Genomic DNA, 27613 nt, shown 5'->3' on the forward strand with positions numbered 1-27613 from the left:
CACCGTAACCTAAAAAAATATGCACACATAAAAACAGCTGGGTCATTTACTTTTCTCTTCCAAATTCGAAGCAAAAAAAAAACAAATCAGAGAATAAAACTCTAAATTACTCAAAAGCTTCAATTTAAAAATAAATACATAAATAATGTGTGTTTTGAAAAAAATAACATTACTAAGATTAACAAATGATTAAAAAATACCGTCAGGATAAACAGAATTTTAAAAAAAAGATGTTAAGGTATGTAAATACAGAGAGATATTGTGAGAATTCTGTGATACGGAACAATGCAGCATCCTTCAAATTGTCAAAAGCCTAGAGAAAAAATTACTAACTTGGTGTATTTCTAACTAAGTTACTTATTTCTTTCTTAATTTAAAACCATTTATTTAGCTGAAGGATGCAATTATTAAATGCGCCGTTCATAAATCGGTATTTAAACTTCCACCAGTTGAAAGGTTCCGTAGCAAAATAATAATGCTTGCCACAGTCGATAGTTTAAGAACATGTTCCGTTAACAAAAATAAAGAAAAGAAAATGGAATCACACTATTTACTCTCACTGTTAAAAGCTCTCAAGGTAAAAACTAAAGTTTCTTTATATAAACATTGCTACAGCAGATGAGGCTATAGATGTTAAAATTTTTATAGCTATTTCAGTAAAAGAGACTGTAAGTGGTCAAAGATGAGGAGCTAGGGGCAAGAACAAGAAAAGTGTTAATGGGAATTCAATAAAAAAAAAAAACAAGTTTATATAGTTTTTTATGCTATTGACTCCACAAGAAAAGACTAGCCTGTTTTATTTGCTTCCGGCTGTTGCACAAAGCGAACAGCGATATTGTCCACAGTCAAAAATGTATTAAGACTTGCATGGTTCCTGCAGCAAGCCTCTCTTATATTTTTGAAGATCTAGTTTTGCTTGGATTAGATTCAATCGGCAGAGGGTTCGAATTCCATCCGTGTCAACTGCTTCAAGTGGGAAAAAAATGTTTGGATCTGTAATTATTACTGTTGTGGCTATGATTGTCAAAACTAGCAGAGACATAGCTAGGGGGGTAAAAAGTCCAGACCTCTGCCTCCCAAAAAAAACTTTTTTCAAGATCTAAAATTTTATTATTATCATTTTAAATACATAGATAATGAATGGATGTATGAATGGGCCCGCCCTATAAACGGGTGTGACGTATGGTGTGGCAGAAGCCGAATTCTTGGCCATAGAAAAAAAAGAACAATTGCACCCCCTCTGCCTAAACAGGCATACGTCAACAACAGCAACAAATACATAGATATTATTTTTTATATATTTTGTGAACCCCCTCAAATATTGTCACCTAGCTACGTACCTTAAAACTAGTTAACAACAAGCTGTAAAAAAAAACATAAAATGAGAATATACAGTAAAATCATTACAGAGCAAACGAAGAATATATTTAAGCGTAAAAATCACTTATTCTACATAAACAATGAACAGCAATTTAATTAAAAACATAATTTAGTTATTAAACTTTAATTACTTTAGTTACAACTGCTAAAAGTGTTGAATAATTTAGTTAGACCTTTCTCGTCGCAAAAACCAATTAGTTTAATTAACCCAAATAATTTGCACCCAAAACATAAACACCTTTCTCTGGACACAATAAAGCGTTTCCATTTCCTAGCATTTAAAGCACAGAATAAGAGCAAAACTTCTTTAATTTCAGGCACAAAGTTAAGCTACTCAGAGAAATAGATAACTAGGAAGAACTAAACTGTTTCAGTAGGCAGGAAGAAGTCATTCAAAGAGAAATAAGCTTAATGGGAAGCAATAAAACTGGATAATGGTTAAAGTTTCATAATATATAACAATATGTTATGAAATAATATATATTGTGTAACAATATACTATGCAACATGTAGTATTGAAATTCAACATTAAAAGCGATTAGCAATTGTCTGGTCAAAATATTAAACAAAGTTTCTTGAAATCATTTAATTGTTTTTTCAGTAACTGCTCTTAAGTTTGAAGTATTTCGTTAAGTATTACGTTAAAATAGTGATGTAAATAAATTTTAAAAAGTAATGCGCAGAACTGAATTTGCGTACTTACAAATAACAAAAGCACCTAAATTAAATTTATATAATTTTGCCCGTCCTCATATTTAAGATGATGTTGATTGAAATCCCATGATAAGCATGTTGATTAAAAAAATTGTACTCGGATAAAATTATTTAGTTATAACCTGTGCAAAATTTTTAAGTTAGTTTTATGTAGAGTATTTAGCGGGTACAGAGTTTTCCTATATATATAGGNAATAGTTTCCAAAATTATCTGTGAGATTATCAGAATTATATGTGCACTATAGTTTAAAAATTTCTTATTTACATTCAAGTATTTATGAATAATTGATTTTGTAATTTAAAGAAAGTTCAATTATGACTGCTATAACTGTTTCTGTTAGATTTAAATAACTGTAAATAAGAGCAAATTGGAAAAATTATTGCTTGAAAGTGAGCCGTGTTTGGAATATTTTACCTTTTATACAGAAAAAAGCGTTGGTGTTTCATGCTGTTATTTCTCACCACAAATTATTAAAAATGTAAAAACAATATTTTTTTATTAATTTTGACCTAAATAATACAAAATAATGAAAAATATGATCAATAAAAAATCTGCGTGAGAGGGTTAAAATGCAAATCAAAGAGTTCTCCCTTTAACGCAGATGAAAACAAGCAACAAAAATTCAGGTATGTGACCAATCAAAATGAAACATACCGAAATGGCTTAGATGTTAGTTTGTCAACACATTTTGAGATATTAATGCACAATTACACAATAAGATACTGAAAACAGTTTCAAAAAAAAAATAGTGGTTTCAGTAAAAATACCGAAAAATTACACGTCTAATAAATAATTTTCGAATAATTATCAAGAGGAAGCGGAAAATATATAAAACTTGATAGTTTATATTTAAAAGAAAAGTAAAGCGAAAAAAAAATTCAATATTACTTCACTTTCAAGACAATTCGAACACGTATACAAATGTGTAACTTAAAAAGTTCGCATAAAAGAAATCGAGTGGAACAACTCTTTAAAAACTAACAGAATAATTCACAAAAATTAGATTTAAATAAGCTAATAAACACGAACATCCGTGAAATAAATTAAATTGAAAGAATTTTGCAATAAAATACAAAATATTATGTATAAATAGAAGAGTGAAATATTTGAAAGAAAAAACATGATTGCTTGGAGAAAAATGTTTGCGTAAATAATTTTAACGCACAGTAGCAAGAGACATTATTTCTAAGTTCAAAAATAAAAATAGGACAATGATTTTAAGCGTAATTCGATTTTTTACTTAGTGATCAAAGTGCTTCAAAATATTTTCTCGAAAACAATGTTCAAAATTTATTAAATTATACCTATTCGGAGAAAACATTTCTTTCTCCACTTGATTTTTCCCTGAAAGTGTACTAGCATTTTGAACTTCATGAGAATAAGATTATTTATTTAGAGGAACCACTTTTGAATATAAGCAGAGACTGTATCCATATTTTTTTTACTCAAAACTTGAATCAAATCACATAATATGAATGATATCATATTTCTAGTTGTTAATTACACCCACTTTCTGATCACGTTTAATGTTTTACCAACAATTAATATGTTAATTCGTGTCAAACATTTTTAAACAATGTTTTAAATTACATACAATCAATTCATGAACTACGGCTTACATTTCCAAACTATATGCTTGAACATAAGAAAACATTTTTAAACAATGCTTTAAATTACATATCATCAATTCTATCTATCCATTCACTCACTATCGAACCTCTTTTGAATATAGGCAGAGATTGTCTACTTTCTTTACTCACAGCTTGAATCAAATCACGTGATATGAATAATATCCTATTTCAAGTTGCTAATTATGCTTATTTCTGCTTATGTTTAATGTTTTATCAACAATTAATCTGTTTAATAGTGATATACGATTCACATTCCTAAACTATATGCTTGAACATAAGAACACATTATATATCTATTTTTTTTTTTACTCAAAGCTTGATTCAAATTACATGATCTTAATGATATTATACTCCTATTTTCTGATCACGTTTAATGATTTATCAACAATTAATCTTTTTATTCCTGAACTACGGCTAACATTCCCAAACTATACGGAATGAACCTAAGAAAACATTTTTAAACAATGCTTTAAATTACATATCATCAATTCTATTTATCTATTCGCTTACAATCGAAGAACTTCTTTTGAACGTAATCAGAGATTGTATCTCTATTTTTTTTTTATTCATAGCTTGAATCAAATCACATGATATGAAAGGTGTCATATTTCTAGGTGCCAATTTTGCCTATGTTCTTCTCACGTTTAATGCTTTACTAACAATTAATCTGTTTATGCATTAACTAAGGCTTACAATTCCAAACTATTAGCTTGATATTAAGAAGATATTTCTAAACAATGCTTTAGATTGCTTTAATTTAATTCTATTTATCAAGTCACTTACCATACAGATTTTATGATCACTCTTTATGTCTCATGTATTTGCACCAACCGATACTAGGTTTTACAGGAAATACAAATTTGAAAATATGAAAAGAATTTCATTTTTTATTAATGCTTAAATCAAATCACATTGTTACTATTCTAGTATATTTAAATGAGTAAATCTATTTTTTTCTCGCATTTAAAATTATAAAAAAATTCTTTAACCCCTTCCTTCTCGCTCCCGTGAAAATGACGGGGTGAGTTTTCGCTTGCTATTTCTCGTTCCCGTGATATTGACGGGCTGGAGTGGTCAGTAGTAATGCGCCAATAAGAATAAAACTAATTCATTTCTTTTGCCCGGAAAACATTTTATTTCTCATTTTACACACCATATAGCAGTACCAGGATATTTTTAAGGTAATTGAAAATAGTTAGTTTATTTTAAACTAGATACTAGCACTAATCAAATACGTGTATTTGGCAAAATAGACACTTTTATGACCGTTTTCTTGAAAATTTGCCGATCGTTAAGGGGTTAAAGAAATAAATCTCTTAAGGAAAAAAAATTACATAATTTTTATACGTTGACATTCCAGGCTAATATAAAAACAAATCTCATACAATCGTTATGCTTGCTCATAAAGGAAATTTGCGCCAGTGTATGAAAATTTTCATACGCAAGTTCTGGTATAAAAGCTTCGTACTCACGCATGATAAATGGCGCAATAATAATAAAAATATATGCGGTTAAGTGTTTGGGACAGACGTGATGTGATTTTTAAAGAAAAAAACTGTAATTCACTACTAACTAATAACTTTTTTGGTTAGCTGTAATTTAAGAGAAAAGATTGTGAAATAAAAACAGCAATAACACAAAATTTGTACGGTCAAATAGAAGTAATTAAGGAAGTATTTCAAACCTCAAGTATTGATTTCAAAAGAAAAAAAATCTTCTCTCATTTTCTACATTTGCTGGTAAAAAACATTATCTAAGCTGAAACCACTTGAAATTAGTGAGAGTTGTTTATCACTATTTTTTTTTCATTAATTTCAAAATATTAAGAAAAGAAAGGGATATTTTTGTGTTTCCTACTTACATTATTTTTAATATATAATTTCTTAGTGTTAACCAATTGTTAAAGGATTACGAAAATGTTTCAGAACTAAATTATTCGCAAAGCGTTAGGCGTACCAAAGATAATTTGATGCAAAAAATAACTTTTAATAGATATTTAGTATTTTATTTAGTAAGAGTTAAAAAAAATTTAATTGTAAGATAAATAATATTTAACATTTTTAATAATTTATTCGATTACATTCTTTTTTTTTAATTTGATTTCTCAGGAACTGTTTGACCGATTTCGCTCAAATTCTGTATTTTGGCACGTAAAATTACATATTTTAAAATGATGTGAAAAATTGTACGTCTTACATCTCCAATTTTTTTCGACAATATTAAATAAAATAATAAAAAAATAATATTTATCTACTAAAAGTAAATTTTTGCATGAAACTATCTTTGCGTAAACAAATTTTGTAATGGCGTTGAAAAATTTTCAATTCGCTTAAAAATTTCTCGAGCTAGGGCGAAATGCTAAAACAATAAAAGAGGTCCAACGTTTAGATCGCCTGTACTGACGAAACAATTGGGGCTATATTTCCCAGATTGCGACTATCTCATATATTTTGAGGACCAGAAATCCGAACCCAACGAAAAAAAGGTATATTTATTCCGAGAAAGTATTTTTGTATGTCTGATTTCATACCTGAAATTATCGTCTGCTCGAATTAATTAGCATATTTAAGATTATTATTATTATTGATGATATTATTATTAATGCCTACAACCTAGAAACATTATTCAAGATAATTCGTTTTTTTTTTTTTTTTTGCTTTGCGCAAGTATAAGTCGAGAATAATAAAATATTCCGATGATATGTTGTAAAAAAAAATTTTTTTTGGTCCGAAATGTTCCGAAGAACAACAAATCTAAATTTCTAGAACATCTGTTGAGGCATATATCTTTAAAGTATACAAAGTTACACAGTGTAAAGTTGTTTTTTTTAAACTTGCAGTAAGTTTTCATTTAATTTATAATTCTGATTAGTATGTAAACACAAAGATTACTTGTGTAAAACAAAACAATGCCACGACAATAATAATAGCAATACCAAAACAGAAGTTCGAAAAAATAAAAGTGGGAGAATTATAATCGAATGCATGGATAAGGACTTCTTGTTCCAGCTATAACGTTACATTTAAAAACCAATCAAGGTATAAAATTGATTTAAGCACATATTAAGAAGAAAAAAACTTTAAGCAAAAAACTTTAAAATAATGAGTTAAAATGGAAAAGCGCTAAAAGCAGTTAAACCAAAATTTGTCTTACGTAAACAATTTTTCGTTTTTGCTTGTTTTTTGGTTTCTAACTTTTTATTTAAATTGGTTACGTATAAAAAGTCATGACAAAAGGATTTAAAATTAAAAAATCATTGCTTTATTCTACAAAGGCTTTGGAAAATCAGAATTTTCAACCAGATACTAATTCAAAGATATAAAATTGCATCACAGTTTTTTTTCCTTTTTCAAGCATAATAAAACAACGAAAGTGCGAAATCCTTTTTCCTCTATAAATTCTTAATTTCTATGTCAAAAAGCAATGTTACCAATTGTTTTTTTCAATACAGCAAGTTATTCACAACAACTGTTATAAAGCAGTTGTTGTGAATTAAAATGTTAATGTGCATAAAATTCATAATATATAACTATATAATACCAGGAAAAGAACTTAAAATCATGTATGAACTAAACTACATATTACATAAAATACTACTATAATTTAGAAAATATTTTTATTTCTATAGAAAATTGCATCCTGAATAAAGCTTAGGAATTCTGAGCATTATGAAGACGGATTGTCTTCTTAATACTACTACTTTTTCGAGGCACGCCTAAGCTTGGCCCCAGGAGATCTTAAACATTCTATCACCAAATTACATTTTAACATTCTACAATGCGCCTATGTCAATACTTTTGGGAATGCATTGGATTTGATGGTATCATCCGATAATCGTGGGAAATCGAAACGTTTAAAACACATTTGTGTTCATGTTTTCCTAGCATTTTTCGACCTTTTTTGAAAAACTCTTTTAGACCTCGCCTATTTATTTAAATGCCAAATTTTTAGAGTAAATAGGAATTCCAAATGTATGCAAAGATTATTAAATACTTTAGAATATGTTTAAAAAGCATGAAAAAAGTCTTTGTTTCCTTAAGCTATCCCTTGATTTGATTTGATTTTACAACCATCGTTGAACAGCAGACCCACTTTTTTGTGTTCACGACTGCTAACATTCAACTCCGTAGGCCTGTAATTAATTTTGAACCCAATCCAGAAGACAAGGAAACTCAGAGATCAAGTATTGGGAGAGATTTACCTTCGTGGAGGACTTTTCGATGGAACTAACCCGCATTTGAGCTACATGGAGAGGAAAACCACGAAAACTTTTAACCTGTTAACCACGAAAACTAGAAGACAAGGGAACCAGAGAAAATCACTTCACTATAGTAAATTGATACTATCATGATTTCGCCACGAACAACAGCATCATACAATATGATAATGAATCCCGTACAGAGAACGGGTATTTAGCTAGTTGCAAATAAAACCACATTGATTTTTGCTATTCACAATTAAAGCATGGAATCAGAAATTAAAATTCATCAAAAATAAATCATACATACGTCTTTATGCTTGTTTGTTAATAAATTAATAAAATGTAACAATGTAACACATATAATAACTTATACTTATTTATTTCTTACTTTTTTTGTTTTATTTTTTTGTAAATATTTCCTAGTTGAATTTGTGGAAAACTTCAAATTTTGAATTGATAAGGGCGATAATTTTCATTTATTTTATGTCTACGTCTAATGTCTATTTTTTTAACGTGAATATCCCGTGGATAAGCTTCAAAACGAATATCGTAAATACCAAAAAATATGCCTCTTTTATTATTTTTAAGTACACATATTTCAATAATCTGTATTTTATTAATTGTAGTTTGAATGAAACAAAAAGATTAAAATTTTACACACAGTTAAATTTGAAACATTATTCAATATAATGTAACCATTCGTTGTCAATAGGAAAACAAAAGGCCAAAAATTGGATAACTCCTTCACTGGAATAATCCAGATTATATACTTGAAATTCATTTATCGTGGTATTGCTGTACAACATAATTACATTTTATAGGTTATTTAAGTTTTAAGAAGAAAATTCAGACTTTTTTTCGAGGTTAAATTAAACTATAATTATGTGCTCAGGCAATTCGAATAAATCTACAAAACTTATGTTCTTGCTAGTGGTATAACTGCACAGAATGCAAAAGTTACATTAAAAAATTTTACTATTTGACTTCAACTAACCTAATTACTTATCGAATAATTTCAAACTTTCAACCCTTCGACTAAAATTTTTGATGGGGAAAAATTTCCACCAGGATAAGTTTTCGATAACCAACGTTGCGTTTACACTTAAGTTGTTCATTGCATGAAATCGATGTTTACGTTCAATTGACGGTAAACAAAATTTCCTAATGGTTTATTTATTCTCATTCTAAAACTAGTTATAAGACATTGAGAAAGTCAAATATAAATACTTTACCAAATGTTTCGGGACAAAAAACGTAGAAATACAGTCTTCATTCATATACTATTATTAGATGAAGTTTCTACAATAAAATAAACTGCTTTCCGAACCAACTTTTCAGTATTCTTTTTCGAAAAAAAAATAAACAAATAATAAAAAAATTAAAAATTTGTACTGATTAGAAAAGCTAAGATATTAAAATTTTGTGTAACTCTAATATTTTTATTTACTCAAATTTATTTAACAAAAAAAAGATCACAAGAAATAAGCTAATGAGAATGATTCTTAATACTTTCGTAGAAAAGTGTAATTCCTTTTTTTTTTTTAAAGGAGAGAGAAAAGAATTATCTAAGAAATAAAGCTGTTCTTCAAAAGGAAGTTTAACTATTTTACTGAAGATAAATAAATTATGTATAACAAAGGAAACTTCGAAATAAAAAAAGTAGTTAAAGAGAATGGCATCATTTTTAATATCCCACCTTATACAAATCTTACTTAAATTTCTGTAAAATGAAAATAAGTTTAGAGCAACAATATGAGAAATAAAAGGATACGCAATAAAATACCTGCGCAATTTTTCAAAATTTTCTATTGAATCAGGAATGCTAAGCTTTACCCCAGAGAATATGTTAGACAACGTCTGAAAAAAAAGATAAATTGAAACATGAGTTATGGGTTATATCAACAACAATATATATAAAAAAAGAAATGGTATAGACAAGATAAAAAAAATGGTGTAGTTTAAACACAAAGAATAAATTTAACTACAAGTATTATTATTGACATCAACTAAAGCAACGGAAGAAGTATAATAAAAATACATGAAGTACATCGAATTAAAATTTAACTGAGGAATTTTCAAAAAGCAAACATCTAGGTTAAATATTATAAAGGTTAACACATTCCTTTAAATAGAAGAAATAGAATAGGGAAAATTAAAATTCTTATTGTAACCTGCCCTACCCTAGAAAAATAATGACAAATATACATAATACACACCATAGGCTAATTTTATTTCATACTATAACAGCCTACCACCATTACCATTTTGGGTTTACGACTACAAATATTCAACTCTGAAACCTTGTAATTTTGAGCCAAACCCAGAAGAAAACGAAGCTCCTGGATCAAGAATTGGAACAAAGCCTTCATGAAGGATTTTTTGATGTAACAAGTCCGCATTTGCGTACACGGACAAGAAAGCAAGTTATTAAGCTCTCCCACGGTTAGCCTAACAGCAAGAAGATCCTAACAAATTATGCGTCGACCACTGAGGATATTTTACGTCAGCACTGTGGTCGGTGCGAGTCGGGAATAGAAATCGTATCTGCCAGTCATCGTTGGAATTCGAACCTGGGGCACCTCAATGGGAGGCGAAGGTTCCTTACGATGAGCCCACAACAGTTCATCGTAGGCTAATTGTATTTTAATCTATAACCGGCGGAGAACAGCCGACCTGATTCTGAGTTTACGACTATCACTGTTAATTCCATAGCCTTGTAATTTTGAACCTAGCTCAGAAGACAAGGGAACACCTAGAACAAGCATTAGGACAAACTAGCCGTCGTAGAAGACTTTTTTTGATGGAAAAAACCCCCGTTTGCGTTACACGGAGAGGAAAACCATGAAAACCTCCCAGGGTTAGATAGAGAAGAAGGGGATTCTAATCCATGATCCATATTGAATAATCCGCTAATTATATAATCCGGCTCTTCGCAACAACTGCCGTCATTATGAAACATGCCAGGCTGATTGGAAAAATCTCCAGTAATAGCCTAAACTTCTTAAGGCTAATTGGAGTGAACCCACGTGCCTTTAGGGTAATTAGAAAATATAGTATTTATTGTCTCACATAGACTGATTAATTTTAAGCAGTTTATAAAAATAAACCCAGAGTAGTTATTCAGTCTCGTTGTGTAATTCTTAGCACACTTGCTAATTAGCCTAAATTAAGAAGCATAAAAAATAAACATATCAGGCAGATTAAAAATACTGAAGAACTTTCTAATTAGCCAGACACAGTGTAGATAAATGTGTATTTACCCATATAAAGATAGTAAAATAAGTATAGTACACTAAATATTTTCTTTTACAGCTGATTTTTTCAAATAAACTAAACATTTTAAAAAACATTACAAAAGGAAAAAGCAATTGCTTATCAATCGTTTTGACGAAGTTATATTCGAGACATTCCTTAAGAAAAACTTAATTTAACTAAACATAAAATACAATTTAGAATTTCTAACAGTGCTATTGAATGAACATTAAATCTGGACTTAATGGAAGACACTACAGATGAATGAGAATAATTTTTTTTTCCGGGAAAAAACGTTTCGAGGAAAAGAAACTATATTGATTGAGTTGAACAAAAAGAAAACTTTCAATAAATCTCATTTCAGAATTTATAATCAATTTTAACCATTGAAAGTCATCAAAGTAAGCTATGCATAATTCAGTCGAAATTTCACGAATTAAAAGAGAATAAAAGTACCAATGTTCTGAGAACACAAGATTTAAGATTGTGATCGATCGTCCAGGAGTAAAAGTTTACAAAGCTTCTTTCGACCTCAATAAGGGCTCTAAAGGCTCAAAGCTGAAGTTTTCAAATGCAAATGACTTAAGTTTGATGATATGTAAAATAGGAAAGAGACTTTATTCTGAATAGAACGAAACACATTGCAATAAAACTTTCCAATGCAAATAATTCAAGAGTAGAAATTTAAAAAATATATTTTAATAAGCTGGAAAATTAGTTTATAGCACACTTAGCTCAAAAGATATTGAAATATAATTTTGAAACATCGCTTTGCATCTAATTTTATAAAATTATAAAATCGATAAAAGCAAAATCTGACAATATTTAAAAGTTTTACTTTTATAAAAATTTAATCTTAAAAAAATAATTAAATAAAAGGTAATTTTGCATTTTTAACCCAATTTTAATTATTTTTTTAAATTCGTTATAATTTTCGAACCTGATATTTTTATGACATACAAAATGTCTTACTTAAAATAATTTTTTTTCTTGATCCTTTAAGTTTTTTACACTTTATTATAATATTAACCCCTTTACTCGGCGCTACTCGAGTAAAAAACAATTTTAATCATAGTTAAATGGTCTATATGATCCTGAATTTCTGATCTCTGAATCTGAGTTTGAAATTCTGAAATTCCTGTAAACAAATACTAGTTTCGTGAAGAAAGTAATACAGAGATCTCATTTAAGCCTTGAATAAGCTTTCCCAATGGACTAGTCTTTAGTACATAGTTCAACGTCTTTTCTCGATACTAAATCGTGGTAGTCAAGATTTACCTCAATAATTGTAAACTTCGATAAAAATTATTAATGGCACTAGTATTTTCATAACCCTTTTTTATTCACTAATATCGCGGTATTGTTCACGTACAGCGTTACTCTTACGCATCCGGTGCTTTTACATCTGTTAGGAATAAATTTGCTAAATTGGCAGTTAAAACACAACTTCCTTTTGTATTATTCAACCAGTGAAAGTCAAGATTTAACACAATCAAAATTTTTTCGCTAAATTTGAGCTAAGTGCACAGATTAAACTATTTATTTTATTAATTTCATTCTGCTATATACATTTCATATTTATAGAAATACTTTTTAGAAGTGCAACTACAAAGAAATTAAACATGTGGTTTAAAACAGCTTTCAAATTCTAATTCGGTGACTTTCAGATCCTTTTCATACGTTACAAAATTGTCCTGTTTTGTAACGTTGTTGGATATTTTACTGTTGTTGGATATTTTACTTAATTTAACCAAATTTGGGAAACAAAAAATGAAGGAATAATGAATACGAACTATAAACTCCAAACGTGGTGAAAGTGGTACAGACTTTCAAGAAAAAGCCTAATTTAGAAAACGGTGTAAGAAAAGTATTTACAAAAGGTCAAATGCAAGCTTGAATGAAAGGTGCTTCAAATGTCAAGTAGACAACACAGAACTTTTCCCGACGTACTCATATACGTTCTCTTCCTTCAAAAGTGTATAATTTCAGAAAATTTATAATTAGTGTTTACCTCTATTAAGAGCTAGAGCGTAAAAGCGGTAGTGAGCAAAATTATCTTGTTCTCCATGATTGTCTTGCTTTACTTTACTTGATTATCGGTTCTTTTAAAAAAAATTCATTACAAAAATTCATTACGAGAATGTCTCATTACAAAAAGGTCATCCAAAACTTAAAGGCCAAATCAGTGGTCCTGGCAGATTTAATGATCATCCAAGTCCTTTCAAAGTTATTAAATGATTTAAACTCTAGCTAATTGCAAATAAGCTACCTGATCTTTCGTCAAAAGTAGGTACTGAGTAAAAAAAATCAGAGATAGGTCATTTAACGGCTGAACTGTTAGAAATTTTTTTTTAAAAAATAACACAAAAAATGCAGTTTCTGCTAATCATGGAATTGTAAATGACTCTGTAAACAATGAAAATATAATGCAATTTGTAAATAACTCTATTCCAATGTCTTAGGATATTGACCGTAATTCAGAAAATAAAATTGATTCTCAAGAAAAGAAGGACTAAATTATATAGCTGATGGTTACATTGCATTTTGACGTAAAAATATTGATCCAAGCTTAGGAATTCCTTCTTCACAACAACACGAAATGGATAAATCTATTATCTAAGGGAGGATTAATTGTTCCGTTCGTAGCATGGATGGAAGTGCGTCAAGAATTTGAAAACATTTTGCGGAGTGAGCAAGGATATTTTAGAGAAAATCAATGACGGAGCAAACGACTATTCAGTCATTTAAGAACTTCTATTAGAATTAGTCATCTAAAAAAATAAAAAAAAACGTCGCGCAACTTAAAAAAGAAAAGCAGAAGAAAAAATGGATGAAGTAAAAAAAAAAAAAATCCTGAATTTCAAAAGCAAAAGTTATTAAGGGTTAAATATTCTCCGAGATTCATAATCTATTTTTAATATAATTATTCTAAATATTTATGTTTTCTTAATCATATAGTCTTAAGTTTAAATATCTCGAAGCAAATGTAAAATTTCTATTATTATAGATCCAAATGCTTATTTTATATCAGTAATTAGAATTTAGGATTGTTGTTTCCTAAAGATTAGGTTAAAAAAAATATTATTAAGAAAATCAATTTTCAAAATTTGGCCCTACTTTACAAACTATTTCTATCAAACAATATGTAACTATAAAAGTGTCTGTATATGCTTTCCTTTTTTTAACAATAAAAATTAAAATCAAAAATTATAAAACGATAGCAAAATATTTATAGAGTAATTTATGACGACCATTTAGATATTTCATGTTTTTTTTAAGTTTAAAATACTAATTTTTTACATTATAAGGATGAAGCACACCACGAAAATGTTTGGGTAGTATATTTTTGAACAAATATAATTTGTTAGTTACGTGAAATAGAAAGCTAAAATTAGTAGTGTCGAACATTCAACTCATAGGGGGGTAAGATAATAAGTTTTCAGAAAAATGAACGCCCGTCAGAAGTTTTTAAACATATGTACATTGCGCAAAATAAAAAAACAGAACACACTATATAACTTTTGATCCATTGATTGGATTTTCTCGTACCTGGACTCAATCTTAATTGTTAAAGGGCGTGGTGATAAATATACAATTAACTATTGCAAACAACATTTTAAGTTACGAAACCAGATACAAAACAGTACTTTCTCTAAATAAACTTATTTTTTCCGAATAGTTTTGGATTCTAGAACCTGCAAATATGGAGAGTAGCCGCAATCTGAAAAATATGATCCCATTAGTTTGGACAAAAGAGCAGTTAAAAAAGTCGTATACTTAAAATTTGATTTTTCAAGAATTATTCCACCGCTTTCGTTCAAAATTTGTATTTTGCTAGCAATAGGAAGTTTGATTTCAACTTTCATGAGATAATGATGAAAAAATAAATTTCAATATACTAGCTTTTTTTTTTTAAATTTAAAATTACATGATTTAAAACTAAGTAAAAAATGCATATCTTACTACTCGAAATTTTTTCGACCATCATTAAATCAAAAATTAAAAAATAATAAATAAATATAAAAAATAATTTTTGACGTGGATCTTTGGATCGACGAATTTTATAATTGTGTGGAAAAAATTTTCGACTTGCTTTTAAAAGTTTTCAAGAAATGGCAAAATACGCAAAAAATAAAACTAATATTAAGATGTTTAAACTTTCAAGGGCTCTTCACCAAACTATTAGGACCATATTTTCCAGATTGCGGTGAAATTTCGAGAGTCTAAAATCCGAATTCTTGGGGAAAAAAATATGTTTATGCAAAAAAAGAAAAACGTTATTATTGTTAATAATATTTCGTAACTTAAAACATCGTCGGCACTGAAATATTAGTATATTTGAGCTGAGGTCCTCAACACATTAAGATGTCCTGGTATATTAAAGCACAGTGAAACAAATCAAGATGTCTGAATGTAAACTACCCAACATTTTTGTTACCTGAATAATAAAAGTAATTTCTCAGTTTCTAAGGTAAAATATAAAATTAGGTTTGCTTGCTTACACTAAATCAATAATTTAAGAGAAATATTTAAAAAGCATTCAATTTAACTTCAATTGCGGATTAATTATTTCACAATAAAGAACATTTAAAAAGAAATTGTTTTATTTTAGACATTTGGCGTCAAAATGAAAAAAAAATTCTATTCCCGACCACTAAATCGATAAGATTAATAAAATTATTGAAAGAACATTCAATTCAACAATAAGAGAAAACTCATTTTTTCTCAGAAGGAAGAGCATAACATCACTTGAGATAAAAAGCACAATGAAACAAATCAAGATGTCTGATTGTAAACTTCCGTACATTTTTGTTACCTGAATGATGAAAGTAATTTCTTTGTCTCAATTTCTTTCAATTGTCTTTGTTTCAATTGTAAAATGTAAAACTAGGTGTGCTTGCTTACACCACATCAATAATTTAAGAGAAATATTTAAAAAGCATGAATTAATTATTTCACAATAAAGAACATTTAAAAAGAAATTGCTTTATTTTAGACAGTTGGCGACAAAATGAAAAACAAGTTCTATTTTCGTCCACTAAATCAATAAAATTATTGAAAGAACATTCAATTCAACAATAAGAGAAAACCCATTTGTTCTCAAAATGAAGAGCATACATCATTTGAGAGCAAAAGCACGGTGCAACAAATCAAGATATCTGAATGTAATAATACTAAAAATAGCTGACTAGCAAAGCATTTGTTGTGATTGGAATTGAAACACATCTAAAGAATAGTTGGATAACGAATTTCGTACACTGGAATTGAAGACACAGCATTAAGTGTAAGGCGTCTCAGTTTCACTACCAATCAACCATTCTAAAGCTCAAAAGAGATTTCGTTACACCCATCTGAAATGGGATTCTTCTTTATTTTCCCTCCCATCCTCTGCCTTATTTTTTTTATCGTTATGTAAGTTTTTTCTCAGAAACGGAAAAATAGGGAATTTAGGAAAACATTCCACATCGTTTTCCTGATTTTTTCCGATTTTTTTTTTTGAACTTAGTTGATATAAAATGATACTGCAGAATTTATCTTTTTTAAAGAGAGGCGCTCTTTTTCTGATAAAATCAAGGAAATTTTCCATAGCTGAAATTACGTATCATATAAGAACTCAGAGCAACTAGCTTTAGTTATTTAAAAAAAAAAAAAAGAAGATAAAAATTATCCAAGCTATTTTGATAATGTTAGAGGAATTTTTATTATATTTCAGTAGTATTAAAAGAATTCTTATTAACTATTTCAATAATATTAAAAGATTTCAGATATTGTGCTTTAATATTTTTTGTAACAAAAGAAAATTCTTAGGAGTTGAAAAAAATTGAGATTTGTGTATGTTTTTAAGTTAAGTTAGATCAAGTAAAAAAAAATCTCTAAATATAATTTTTAATATCACTCAAACACGTAATTATACAACATGTCAAACAAAAATAAATTCTGTTTTTTTAAATTTTAGTTTTATGAGCATAAAATGTGTCTGCAAATTTGATATACAGGTTCTTTTTTAAATTTAAATTTAGAAATAAGTTAAAACAGTCTTTTGAAGGTCAGAAACAAAAATAGGATCATAAACTGAGAGTTCAATATTTACATGTATTTTTGTTTTCGAAATTATTTCATGTACAATGTAGCTAAAACCATGATATAGTCGTCACAAATAAAACTTTTTTTGTTAGAAAAACAGCTTTGTAATGGTTAATATTACAGGAGCTTAGGCTTTTTTTTTATTAATAACAAATGATTGAAAGATAACTAAAAATGAGGTGCTTTTATAACTAAACAGAAATTAAAATTTAGGAAAAATTGCGATGCTCCGCTTCATGTGGCTCTGCCACAACAACTGGAGCATTCCCATTCGCAATCATTCCTATCATAATTCGCATCATCATCCGCAATAAAGAAAAATACCATAAGATTTCTACTAACTACCCTCCCTACTGAAACAAAAACGATTTTAAAAACTATTCTTACCCCCTACGAGACCGAGCGAGAAAACATTTTAAACTTACTGTACTCGTCTAATTTCTACATACTATCTCAAAATGAAAAGTTAATCAACAAAACAGTTTGACCTCTACCCTTATAAAGGCCTAAGAAGGAAAGATAATAGAAAAAAAAAATAATTAAAAACAAATTGTTTTGCAGTACAGTTAAACATTTAATAGAAATCTTTAGCAGATGCGTATTTCATTATTGAGAAATTCGAAGAAAAAAAATTGTTTAAAAGCTCGAAACATGTCAACGTTTTAAGAAGTTTAATGAAGTTCTTATTGAAGTAAAATGAATGCTGTGAATAAATTTATTAGTTGGACCAATCACAGTTTTAAAGATTCTACGTGTTTATATATTACATATTTACTAGGTCTGTTTCAAATATATCCAACTATAATTTGCATTGGCAATAAGAATGAAACTTAGGGTGCGGAACTTAACGACAATTAGTAAGCACCCCCTATAGTGCACATGCTCTTTTTCCATGATCATAATACCAACGCCACAAGTTAAAGAATTGCACTTATAAAAGTAAGAATCGTTAGTTTTTTTATTTTGAAACGAACTTGCAGAAAAAGTTAAACAACAGATAAGTTGGAGTAAGAGGAAAAAAACTGCAAAATTAAACGTGTCTTGGTACCACAGAAATAAAGGAATAATAAAGCTGTTTCAAAGATGGATGCTCATCAACGGAGAGTGGAGAACGTTTTCGTGGATCCAGGGCATCCAGAAATAAGATATTTCACAAAGTTCACGGGATATAAAACAGAAAATTTGCTGACGAGGTAAGCGTAAGTATTAAATCCACTGATTAACATTTTGAACGAAGATTCGATCCTCAGTGGAGTATTAGTGAAATATGTTGCCATAGTTGCTTATAATTAAACAAACGAAAAGCACACAGGACATGTAGGGAACTGTTGAGAGTGATCCCAACCTTTTTCTAACACCGTGATCACCATAAACAAAGTTCCAATCATCACAATCGTTTTCGTGGTTTTCCTCTCTGTATAACGCAAATACGGCTACGGAATTGCACATTCGTAGTAGTGAATTGAAAATTGGGTCAGTTGTTCAACGACGGTTATAAAATAAAATGGAAAGATATATATTATCCCACCGTTCAAATTTCGATAGATTTTTTTTAATTTAAACTCAGGAGATACGTTATTTTTCAATGCCCCGTTTCCTTGTACATAAGAATTCTTAAAAATAATGATGCACTTATAATAAATACTGAATGACATACTTATAAAACTCCTCCAATTCATAATTTTCTTTCATTATAACTATTTGATAATAATTCGTCTTTGCGCTGCAGTTGCATTGGAATAGGAAATTTTTTTTTTAATTTTAAAATAACTACATTCATTGAATTTTTATGAGAAATACAAAAAAAAAATTTTAATTGACTGCCAAGATGCCTTTAATATTAAATTCGAAAGTTTAAAAAAACACTTATTACAATTACTAACATAATATTTTGTTCCCGGAAAAAAAGACTTAAACATTGATTTGATTAAAAAATTAATGAAAAATTAGCAAATCGGGAATGTAAATAAAGTTGTAATAAATAATATTTTACGAATGCTTTACCAGGTTTTTTTTTAAATAAAATTTTTGTTCAACTTTATATGAAAATGAAAAAAAACTTTTATTCATTTTAGCAAAACAAATACACACTTCAATTTAGAAACGCTGAAAAACTTCATAGTATACTTACCTTGAGGGAGAAATATTATTTTAATGCCTGAATAAAGCTACAATTAAGTAAGTTAATTTATAAGCTTAATTATCAAACGTTTCCCAAGAAGGAAATTAAAAATAAAAATAAAAAGTTACGAAATATGAAATAATTTAAATGAGAGAGGAGGAAGAAAAAATTAAAATAAAAATAAAATTATGCATTACTTAGGCAAATGAAATAGCTTTCATTTGCACTTAATAAAGTTAAATTAGCAACATTCGAAAACGATATTTCATGTAGTATTTGTACTAATTAGAACTGCAATTATGTTCAATTAAGTATAGAAGGAAAAAATGAAATAAGTTATTGGAAATATTACATTATTTGGCAGAGATTTCATTATTATCACTAAGAGCGATAATATTTTCTCATTTTTCTAAGCATTTTATCATGATAAATATGTATACATTAAGCTTAAAATACACTTTATTATTTTAAATTAGCAAAAGAGTTTTAAACTTTAAAAAAAAGGGAAAAAATATCTTTATTTTTACCCTCAATTTAAAAACGAAAATATGATTGCAATTAAAAAGATATTGGAAAATATATTTAATTGATTACTTTAATTAAATGAACAAATAAACATTTTGCGCATTTTGATCGTGTAATTAATATAAAATTGCACTCATAAAATTTAATATTTTGTAATATTTCACGTGATATTTTCAATTGTACATGTGAGAGGTTAAAAAACATTTTTACAGTCATAACTTACACAGTTGTAAATGCTTTTAAAGTAAAGATATAAAATTTAATGATATTTTGTGCATTTCACATATTACTTTGGATGTCAGATAGTGATAAACATTTGTACAACACAGCATTAAACTTGATTTTTTATGACAATAGAATATCGATTCGTGTGGTAGAACAACTGAATGTATTATTTATACAGAAGGTAAAACATAGTATTGAAAAAAGTAGACTTTAAATAAGAATTTAACAATCTTTACATATCCATTTGTTAATGTTCTTAATGTAAAATATTAGCTATAAAATGTAAAGATATTTTTTTTAATATTTCACACATTATTTTGATAGGCAGATAGAGTTGAAAATTATTACAAAGGTGAATTTAACTTGATATTTTATGACATATATCAGAATATTGATTCCAATGGTAAAACAACTACGTAATATTTTTACAAAAGGTAAAACATAGTATTGAAAAAAGTAGGCTTTAAATAAGAATTTAACAATCTTTACATATCCATTTGTTAATGTTAATAATGTAAAACATTAGCGATAAAATGTAACGATATTTTGTTAAATTTCACACATTATTTTGAATGGCAGATAGAGTTAAAAATTATTACAAGGGAGAATTTAACTTGATATTTGATGACATATATCAGAATATTGATTCCAACGGTAAAACAACTACGTAATATTTTTACAAAAGGTAAAACATAGTATTGAAAAACATAACTTTAAACAAGATTTAAACAATCTTTACAAATACATTTTTTAATGTAAAATATTAGCAATAAAATGTAACGATATTTGTTTTTGTATTTCACACATTATTTTGGATGTCAGATACTGTTAAACATGATTACAAGGGAGAATTTAACTACGATTGGAATAGTAAAATGAATATGTAATATTTTTACCAAAGGTAAAATGTAAAAAAAGCTTTAGCTCACATTATAACACAAAAATCAAATAAACATGAAACCAATAGCACATTTTTATTCCTAATATATATAATGTCAATAAATATCACGAAAATCACTTTAAATGTAAGTTAACAACGTACTGTGGCATTTTGAAGTTACGCTCACGTTTATTTTACCTTTGTCTACTAATATTCATTGATTTGTTCAATATTTTAACAGATTTTTTTCTGTATTTTTTTTTTATATATATAATCGGCGTTGAACAGCCGTTCCAATTCTACGTTTACGACTCTCAACGTTCAACTCCGTAACCTTGCAGTTTTGAACCCAACACAGAAGAAAAGGGAACTCCTTGTTCAAGCATTGGGATAAATTAGTCTTCGTGGGGGACTTTAGATGAAACTAACCTGATCTTGCGTTGCATGGAGTGGAAAATCACGAAAACTTCCTACAGTTAGCCGGACTGAAAAGAGATTCTAACTCATGATCCGTCTGCCACTGAAGATGTTTTTCGCCGGTACTGTGGTCGGTGCGAGACAGGAGCAGAATTCGTATCGACTGCACACTGCTGGGATTCCAACATGGATCGCCTCATTGAAAGGCGAAAGCTTTATCCCGATAGCCACCACTGCTCAACAGGTTTATTAAACGTTTTTGACTTAACATTTTACTAGAATACGCAATAACCAATATTTTTTTAAGTATTTCACAATGTATTCTGTAGCCTTTAAAATTTATATTTTTAGTATCCTTGACAAAAAAATTAAGAAAAAAATGTATGAACATTAGGGGTTGCAAATTAAGATTTAAGTCAGTAAGAAACAAGAACGCAATCAAAATCGGCCGAATCACTAGTGAAGAGAGCATGAACATCAAATTAAGTTTGGATGCCAGAAGAAGTTTTGTGCCATACAACACTATATACTAATTACGGGAACATAGTTTAAAAGTCAAAGTATTTCAAATAAAAATATATTACAAAACAGAAACTGACTTATTTATTGTAAACTTAAAAACGTGATAATTATTTAAATATTTTTCCTTGCTCTAAAAGAATTAAAGAAAAAAGGAAAAAAATATCTACATCCATACTTAAAATATAACTAAAAAATACATAAAAGGTTTTAAAAAATCTTTGCATTTAATCTAATAAATGTAAGTATTTTCAAGTCCGGACAAATTATTAAAGGGAAACATGAGATAATGATTGAAAAAATATTTCTGCCTCATTTAAAATATCAGCAAAAAGCTTCGAAAAAAAGTATTAAAACTTTCAGTGCTCATATTTTAAGAAAACATTTTATTCATGCATACATTTTTTAACTAATGTTTCTAATAACAAAATTCAGAAAACTTTGAAATTTCTAAAACGAGAAACATTCATTTTCAAAATGAGATCATTAACAAATTTCTCATGATTTTTTAAAGGTAAAAAATATATAAAAAACCTTTCATCTGTGCAATTTTTTAAAGATCATATTCCACTTTTTAATACATGAAAATGTCAGACATTTTTTTATCCTTATAAAGAATATTATTAACAAATTTTCAAGGAGCTATTAGCAAAACTTTCCAGTTAACATAACTGTAATGAAATAACCGTAGTTGTTAAATTCCTAAATCAAAATAAATAAATAAATCATTTGAAAATAATAAGTGAATAAATAAATAAGCTATATTTAATTATTACTTTTTCACTTCAAATTGCATTTTATCTACAGACATATGATTGTCTTTTGAGTTACAAAAATCGTAAGTGCTTCTCTATCCAATTTGACAGTATTAATCATCTCTAACTTTTGAATAGATTTATAGATTGAAACGACCATTTTTGTAACAAATTTAAATAGAAAAAAATAGCTGATTGAACTGTAATAGATAACGGAAAAAATGCAGATGATCTAAACAAACCACAATATTTGTTTAGATTCCAAACGCTACAGTTTTCGCTAACAATTTGCACGTATTTGTGCCTAGCATATATTTTTACTTCAGCTCTTAATCTTTGAGTTTAGTGAGATTTAAGATGGTATTTTATTTCCCCCCAGATTTTGTCTGCTTTTACTTATTTTGAAATTTGATAACAAACATTTTCAACAATGTTGTTTGCATAACAGCGCACGTAAAAACAATAAAAAAAGCATGATTTTTTTCTCTCTTTTTTTTTAATATTGCTTGCAAACAATTCCCTGCAAGGAGATGAAAAATCTCGCAAAAGGATTTTAAAAAAATATTTAGCGATTTGTAGAGAAAAAAAACCTTACGTAATTCGGTGAAATTTAAGAAAAATTTCGTTTCTTAGACATTGCGTGCAAACTATGCATTGAAGAGGAGCTCTAAAAACCAACCCAAGAATTTTTATGTGGAATCTGCAGAAAAAAAAATTCAATGTAAATCAGAGCACCCATTCTTGAGTTATTAGAGTACATACACAACACACATACAATTAAACTTTTAATTTTATATATTGGGAGAGATAAAAATGCCATATGATGCTACAATGCCAGATCATGCAATAAGGAGCCACGAAGTGAAGAGTTCATGAGGGCACTTTTGCGGGTCAACAAAGGCAGTAAGTGTTACTTAATTACTAGAAGAAATTTCGGCATTTTTTTTATTTGAAAGAAAATATTTTTTTATTTAAATAATTAATATTTAAGTATCTTATTGCGAAAGATGATAATGTTATATGATGCCACAATGCCAGATCAAACAGTAAGGAGTCACGAAGTGGAGAGTTCATGAGGGCCCTTTTGCTGGTCAACAAATGCAGTAAGTGTTTCTTACTTACTAGAAGAAATTTTGGCATTTTTTTTTTCGAAAGAAAATATTTTTTTTAAATAATTAATATCTAATAAATTAGTATTTTATTGAGAAACATGATAATGTTAGTATATGATGCTACAATGCCAGATCATACAGTAAGGCAGTGTTTCCCAAACTTATGACTTTTGTGCACCCTTTCTAATTTTTTTCGTAACGCTGTGTACCACTAATAAAAAAATGAATGCATTTTTTACTGTAAAAAACTGCACAAAAGTAAAAAATCACAACTGGCTGTTGACACAACTAATTATTAACTCTGCAAAAAATAGCCAATAGAAAAATACGTAATCGTAAATTTTCGTAATTAGCTTTGTTTTTAAATAAAAATTTTTGAAATTTTCGTTAGTTGCAAGATATTTGGCATAAGAACGCGTACCCCCGCTGAACTGTTCCGGTACCCCTGGGGGTACGCGTACCACACTTTGGGAAACACTGCAGTAAGGAGTCACGAAGTGACGAATTCATGATGGCCCTTTAGCTGGCCATCAAAGATCGTAAATGTTATTTTATTACCAGCACATTTTTTAATTTGAAAGAAATACTTTCTTTTATTCAAATAATTATATCTAATAAATTAATAGTATACAAGCATAAAAGTATAATTCGCAATAGATCGCAATCCATACTTTTAAAGCATGCTAATAATAACTTAAAACTATTTTAAGCCGAAGTGCAGCAGACATTAAAGCCAATAGGAACTCAGTATTTCAAAGATAACACAACATAACCTCTTAAATTGTATTTAAACCGCTCAAGCTTAGGCATACAGAAAAACGAAACCTTTTAAAGACTAAGAAGCTTACGAATAACGTAAACGTCAACAGAAATGACATGCTACCTATCATGAAACAAAAGATTAACAATGAATGTTTTCGTTTTTATGCAATGTTTAGTAACTTTTTAACAAGCCAGCGAAAAAAAAGCCTGTTTCAATTGTAACCCATTCGTTTCAGTGTTCGTCACATATTTTTCGATATTTTATTTGAACCTTTTGTTAACTCTTTATTTTTTTTTAACATTTTAAAAAATCCAAAAAAAAAAAAAAAAAAAAAGACAGAGCTAAGGTAACGAAGTTCATATGCAGGGAAAAGTATAAAGAATTAAGAGTTTCATAAAGAAATAGGAGAAGTATTTATACTCGAATAGTGGCCAAATAGTAATATTATATTATAAATAGGTTCATCGTCCAGTTAAGTTTATAAGCGGATACAACTTAGGCGATGATTTAATTTTTTTTTTAAATTTCTAATTGAACACGTGAAATTCTTTTTATTTGTTCGGTATTTGTTTCATCTAAATTTTATAAAATACTTAGATGTTTTTGTTTTTTTTTTCATTATGGGTGTCGGATGTTAATGAAGACTAGGTACATTTTTTCTTATCATCTATTGTAAATTGCGATATAAATTCAATCTTTCAACTCCACTTTTCTTTTTTTAAAACTTATAAATATTATAAATATTTATATATTATAAATATTTATATATTATAAATATTTACCTCTGTTTTTCTAGTACTAAAATCTATATCCACAGAGTGCATAATAATATGTTTGACATGATCTATTAATTCTTTCGAAAACTAAAATATGGATAAGTGTTATTGCTTACAATCACTATAAAAATATTACTATACAATAAAATACTATTGCAGCTTTTCTTATTTTCTTTTTGCTTGCATCCGAATTGATCATATAACAGAATTAAATAGACGAGAGAAATAAAGAAATGACAAAAATTCTATTATCAAACAATGTGACTAAAATCTAAAATAATTTATTGGAATTTAGAAAATTAGGAATTGGAATTTCTACACAAATGTGCAATACAAAAATAAAACCGGAAGACAGTAAAATAAATTCACGCAATCTTGACTCAGCAATTTTTATTAAATTGAAGCAACAAAAAAATAAACTTTACGTTAAAGCTAGAAATATAAATGGTGCATTAATAGAAACTAAACGGGAGTTAATAAAAATTACAGAGGCACTAAATTATAAAATGTAGAGTGTCAATTCTTCTTACACACAGCATGAACAGTTTCTTTTTAGTTTTGCTAGTCGGCTCTGTTGTAAATTAGACAAGAGAAAGTTAGAGAAAAACATTTGACGCCATAGTAGATCCGTAGTTCATGGCCTAGAATCTAGCTTTGCTCTTTAGACACAGTCGTAGAAATACATTTAGCTCATTTAATTATAATTTTCAGATGAATTATTTTTTTTTAATTACATAGTTATTTAATCGATAGCACTATTATAGAGCGTTCGGCTTTCCTTTACTTTTCACATTTTAAAGTCTGACTCGAGAGTAACTTTCCGCAATGGCATGTAATAAAATGCTTAGCTATTAATCAATTTATTTACTCTTAAGAAAAAGTTTAGAAATAATAAATTAACGAATTTTTTTTCTCGAATCAATTTTAATATTTTAAAAGTTCATAGCTTTTTTTTTCCTATTTTATGTGGCTCTTTAAATTTCCCCAACTTTTCTTACAAGCAAATATCAAATATGAATTTGAATAGAAAAGTATTGATAATCATTTCAGTCTTCCCATGCATGTTCCTATTATATTCCACCCTATCCTTAGAGCATATTCCTATTTTAATAATATCAATTATTTTAAAATCTCGCAAACTTGCCCTATTATCATTAATGTGAAATCTTTTAGATTCGAAACTTTATTTATACCAATACCAATTATAAAAATCGGAAGTGTATAGCAATATTAGTCCACAAAAGGAATTTAAGTTATTTGATTTTTTACATTCTGAAAAAAAAAGAAGTTAAAATTGGTCCAAGGTACATTTTTTACGACCAGGGCATTCGTGGAATAAAGTTATTCACGTATCTCAATTTGCACGGTTATAAAGAACAATATACTTAAAAAATAAAAATTGACCCTACCATGAAAAATAAATAATTCAAACATTTATATAACAGTTGTAGTAACTAGGCAATCATGAGAGTTGACAATGTAGCTTAGCGTTTAGGAAATGCTTCTAACTATTTTACAAAATCTTTCCCGACTCTACAAGTTAACAGGAAATCAATGTTCTATTTCTATAAAAAGTTTTCTTTTTGCGTGGGCAGGTGCTTATTTTTTATTTTATTTCTTTATTTATTTTAAAAATAAAAATTTTGCGTACTATATTTGTTAAACATTATCAGAGAAATGCAATTGATGAGTGTTTTCTTCTTTGCTGTCCAGTACATCGTGTATGACATAATAACTTCCTATTAAATTTCTGGATTGCATATTTATTGATCAGATTAAAAAAATTATTATTTAAAAAAAAGATCGGCAAAGGAAAGAAGGTGTCGACATACTTCTTAGATTAAAATTTAATAAAAGAGTGCAGATTAAACATTCACTGCATTATAAGAAACTAGTGGGCAGCGCCCCCTGCTCGCCAACGCTCGCCAACCCCCGAAAATTGCTACGCAATCTTATATGGTTTGCTTCGAAAACCAAGCTCGCTTCGCTCGCTACTAACTTAGATACATTGCAAATGCACAAAATTCTAAGAATTCAAAACAATCATTCAAATTCATATAAAAACTTTTTAAAAAAAATTACATCTTTTTAGTAAACACTAAGTCATTAAAATAAATTTGAATTCAAATAAATGACATGCAATTCGTTAAACCTATTAGAAATGTGCTATAGTATAATTCGTGATATAAATCAAAAATCGTCAAATAAATTCGTAATATATAAATTCGTAAAAAAAAGCGCTTTCGACAAAATACT

At 28.1% G+C, this 27613-nt stretch overlaps 1 protein-coding gene across 1 annotated transcript in view; it reads right to left on the reverse strand.

Moving 5' to 3' along the window:
- The window catches only part of LOC107457382 (DNA ligase 3), a 99063-nt gene that overhangs the window by 26264 nt on the left and 45186 nt on the right, over nt 1-27613 (reverse strand). Inside the window, exon 21 of the mRNA XM_043041195.2 lies at nt 9699-9784. Coding sequence (XP_042897129.1) covers nt 9699-9784 — 86 coding nt within the window. The remainder of the gene's footprint in view (nt 1-9698; nt 9785-27613) is intronic.

Source organism: Parasteatoda tepidariorum, chromosome 5, assembly GCF_043381705.1.
Source record: "Parasteatoda tepidariorum isolate YZ-2023 chromosome 5, CAS_Ptep_4.0, whole genome shotgun sequence".
Lineage (NCBI taxonomy): Eukaryota > Metazoa > Arthropoda > Arachnida > Araneae > Theridiidae > Parasteatoda > Parasteatoda tepidariorum.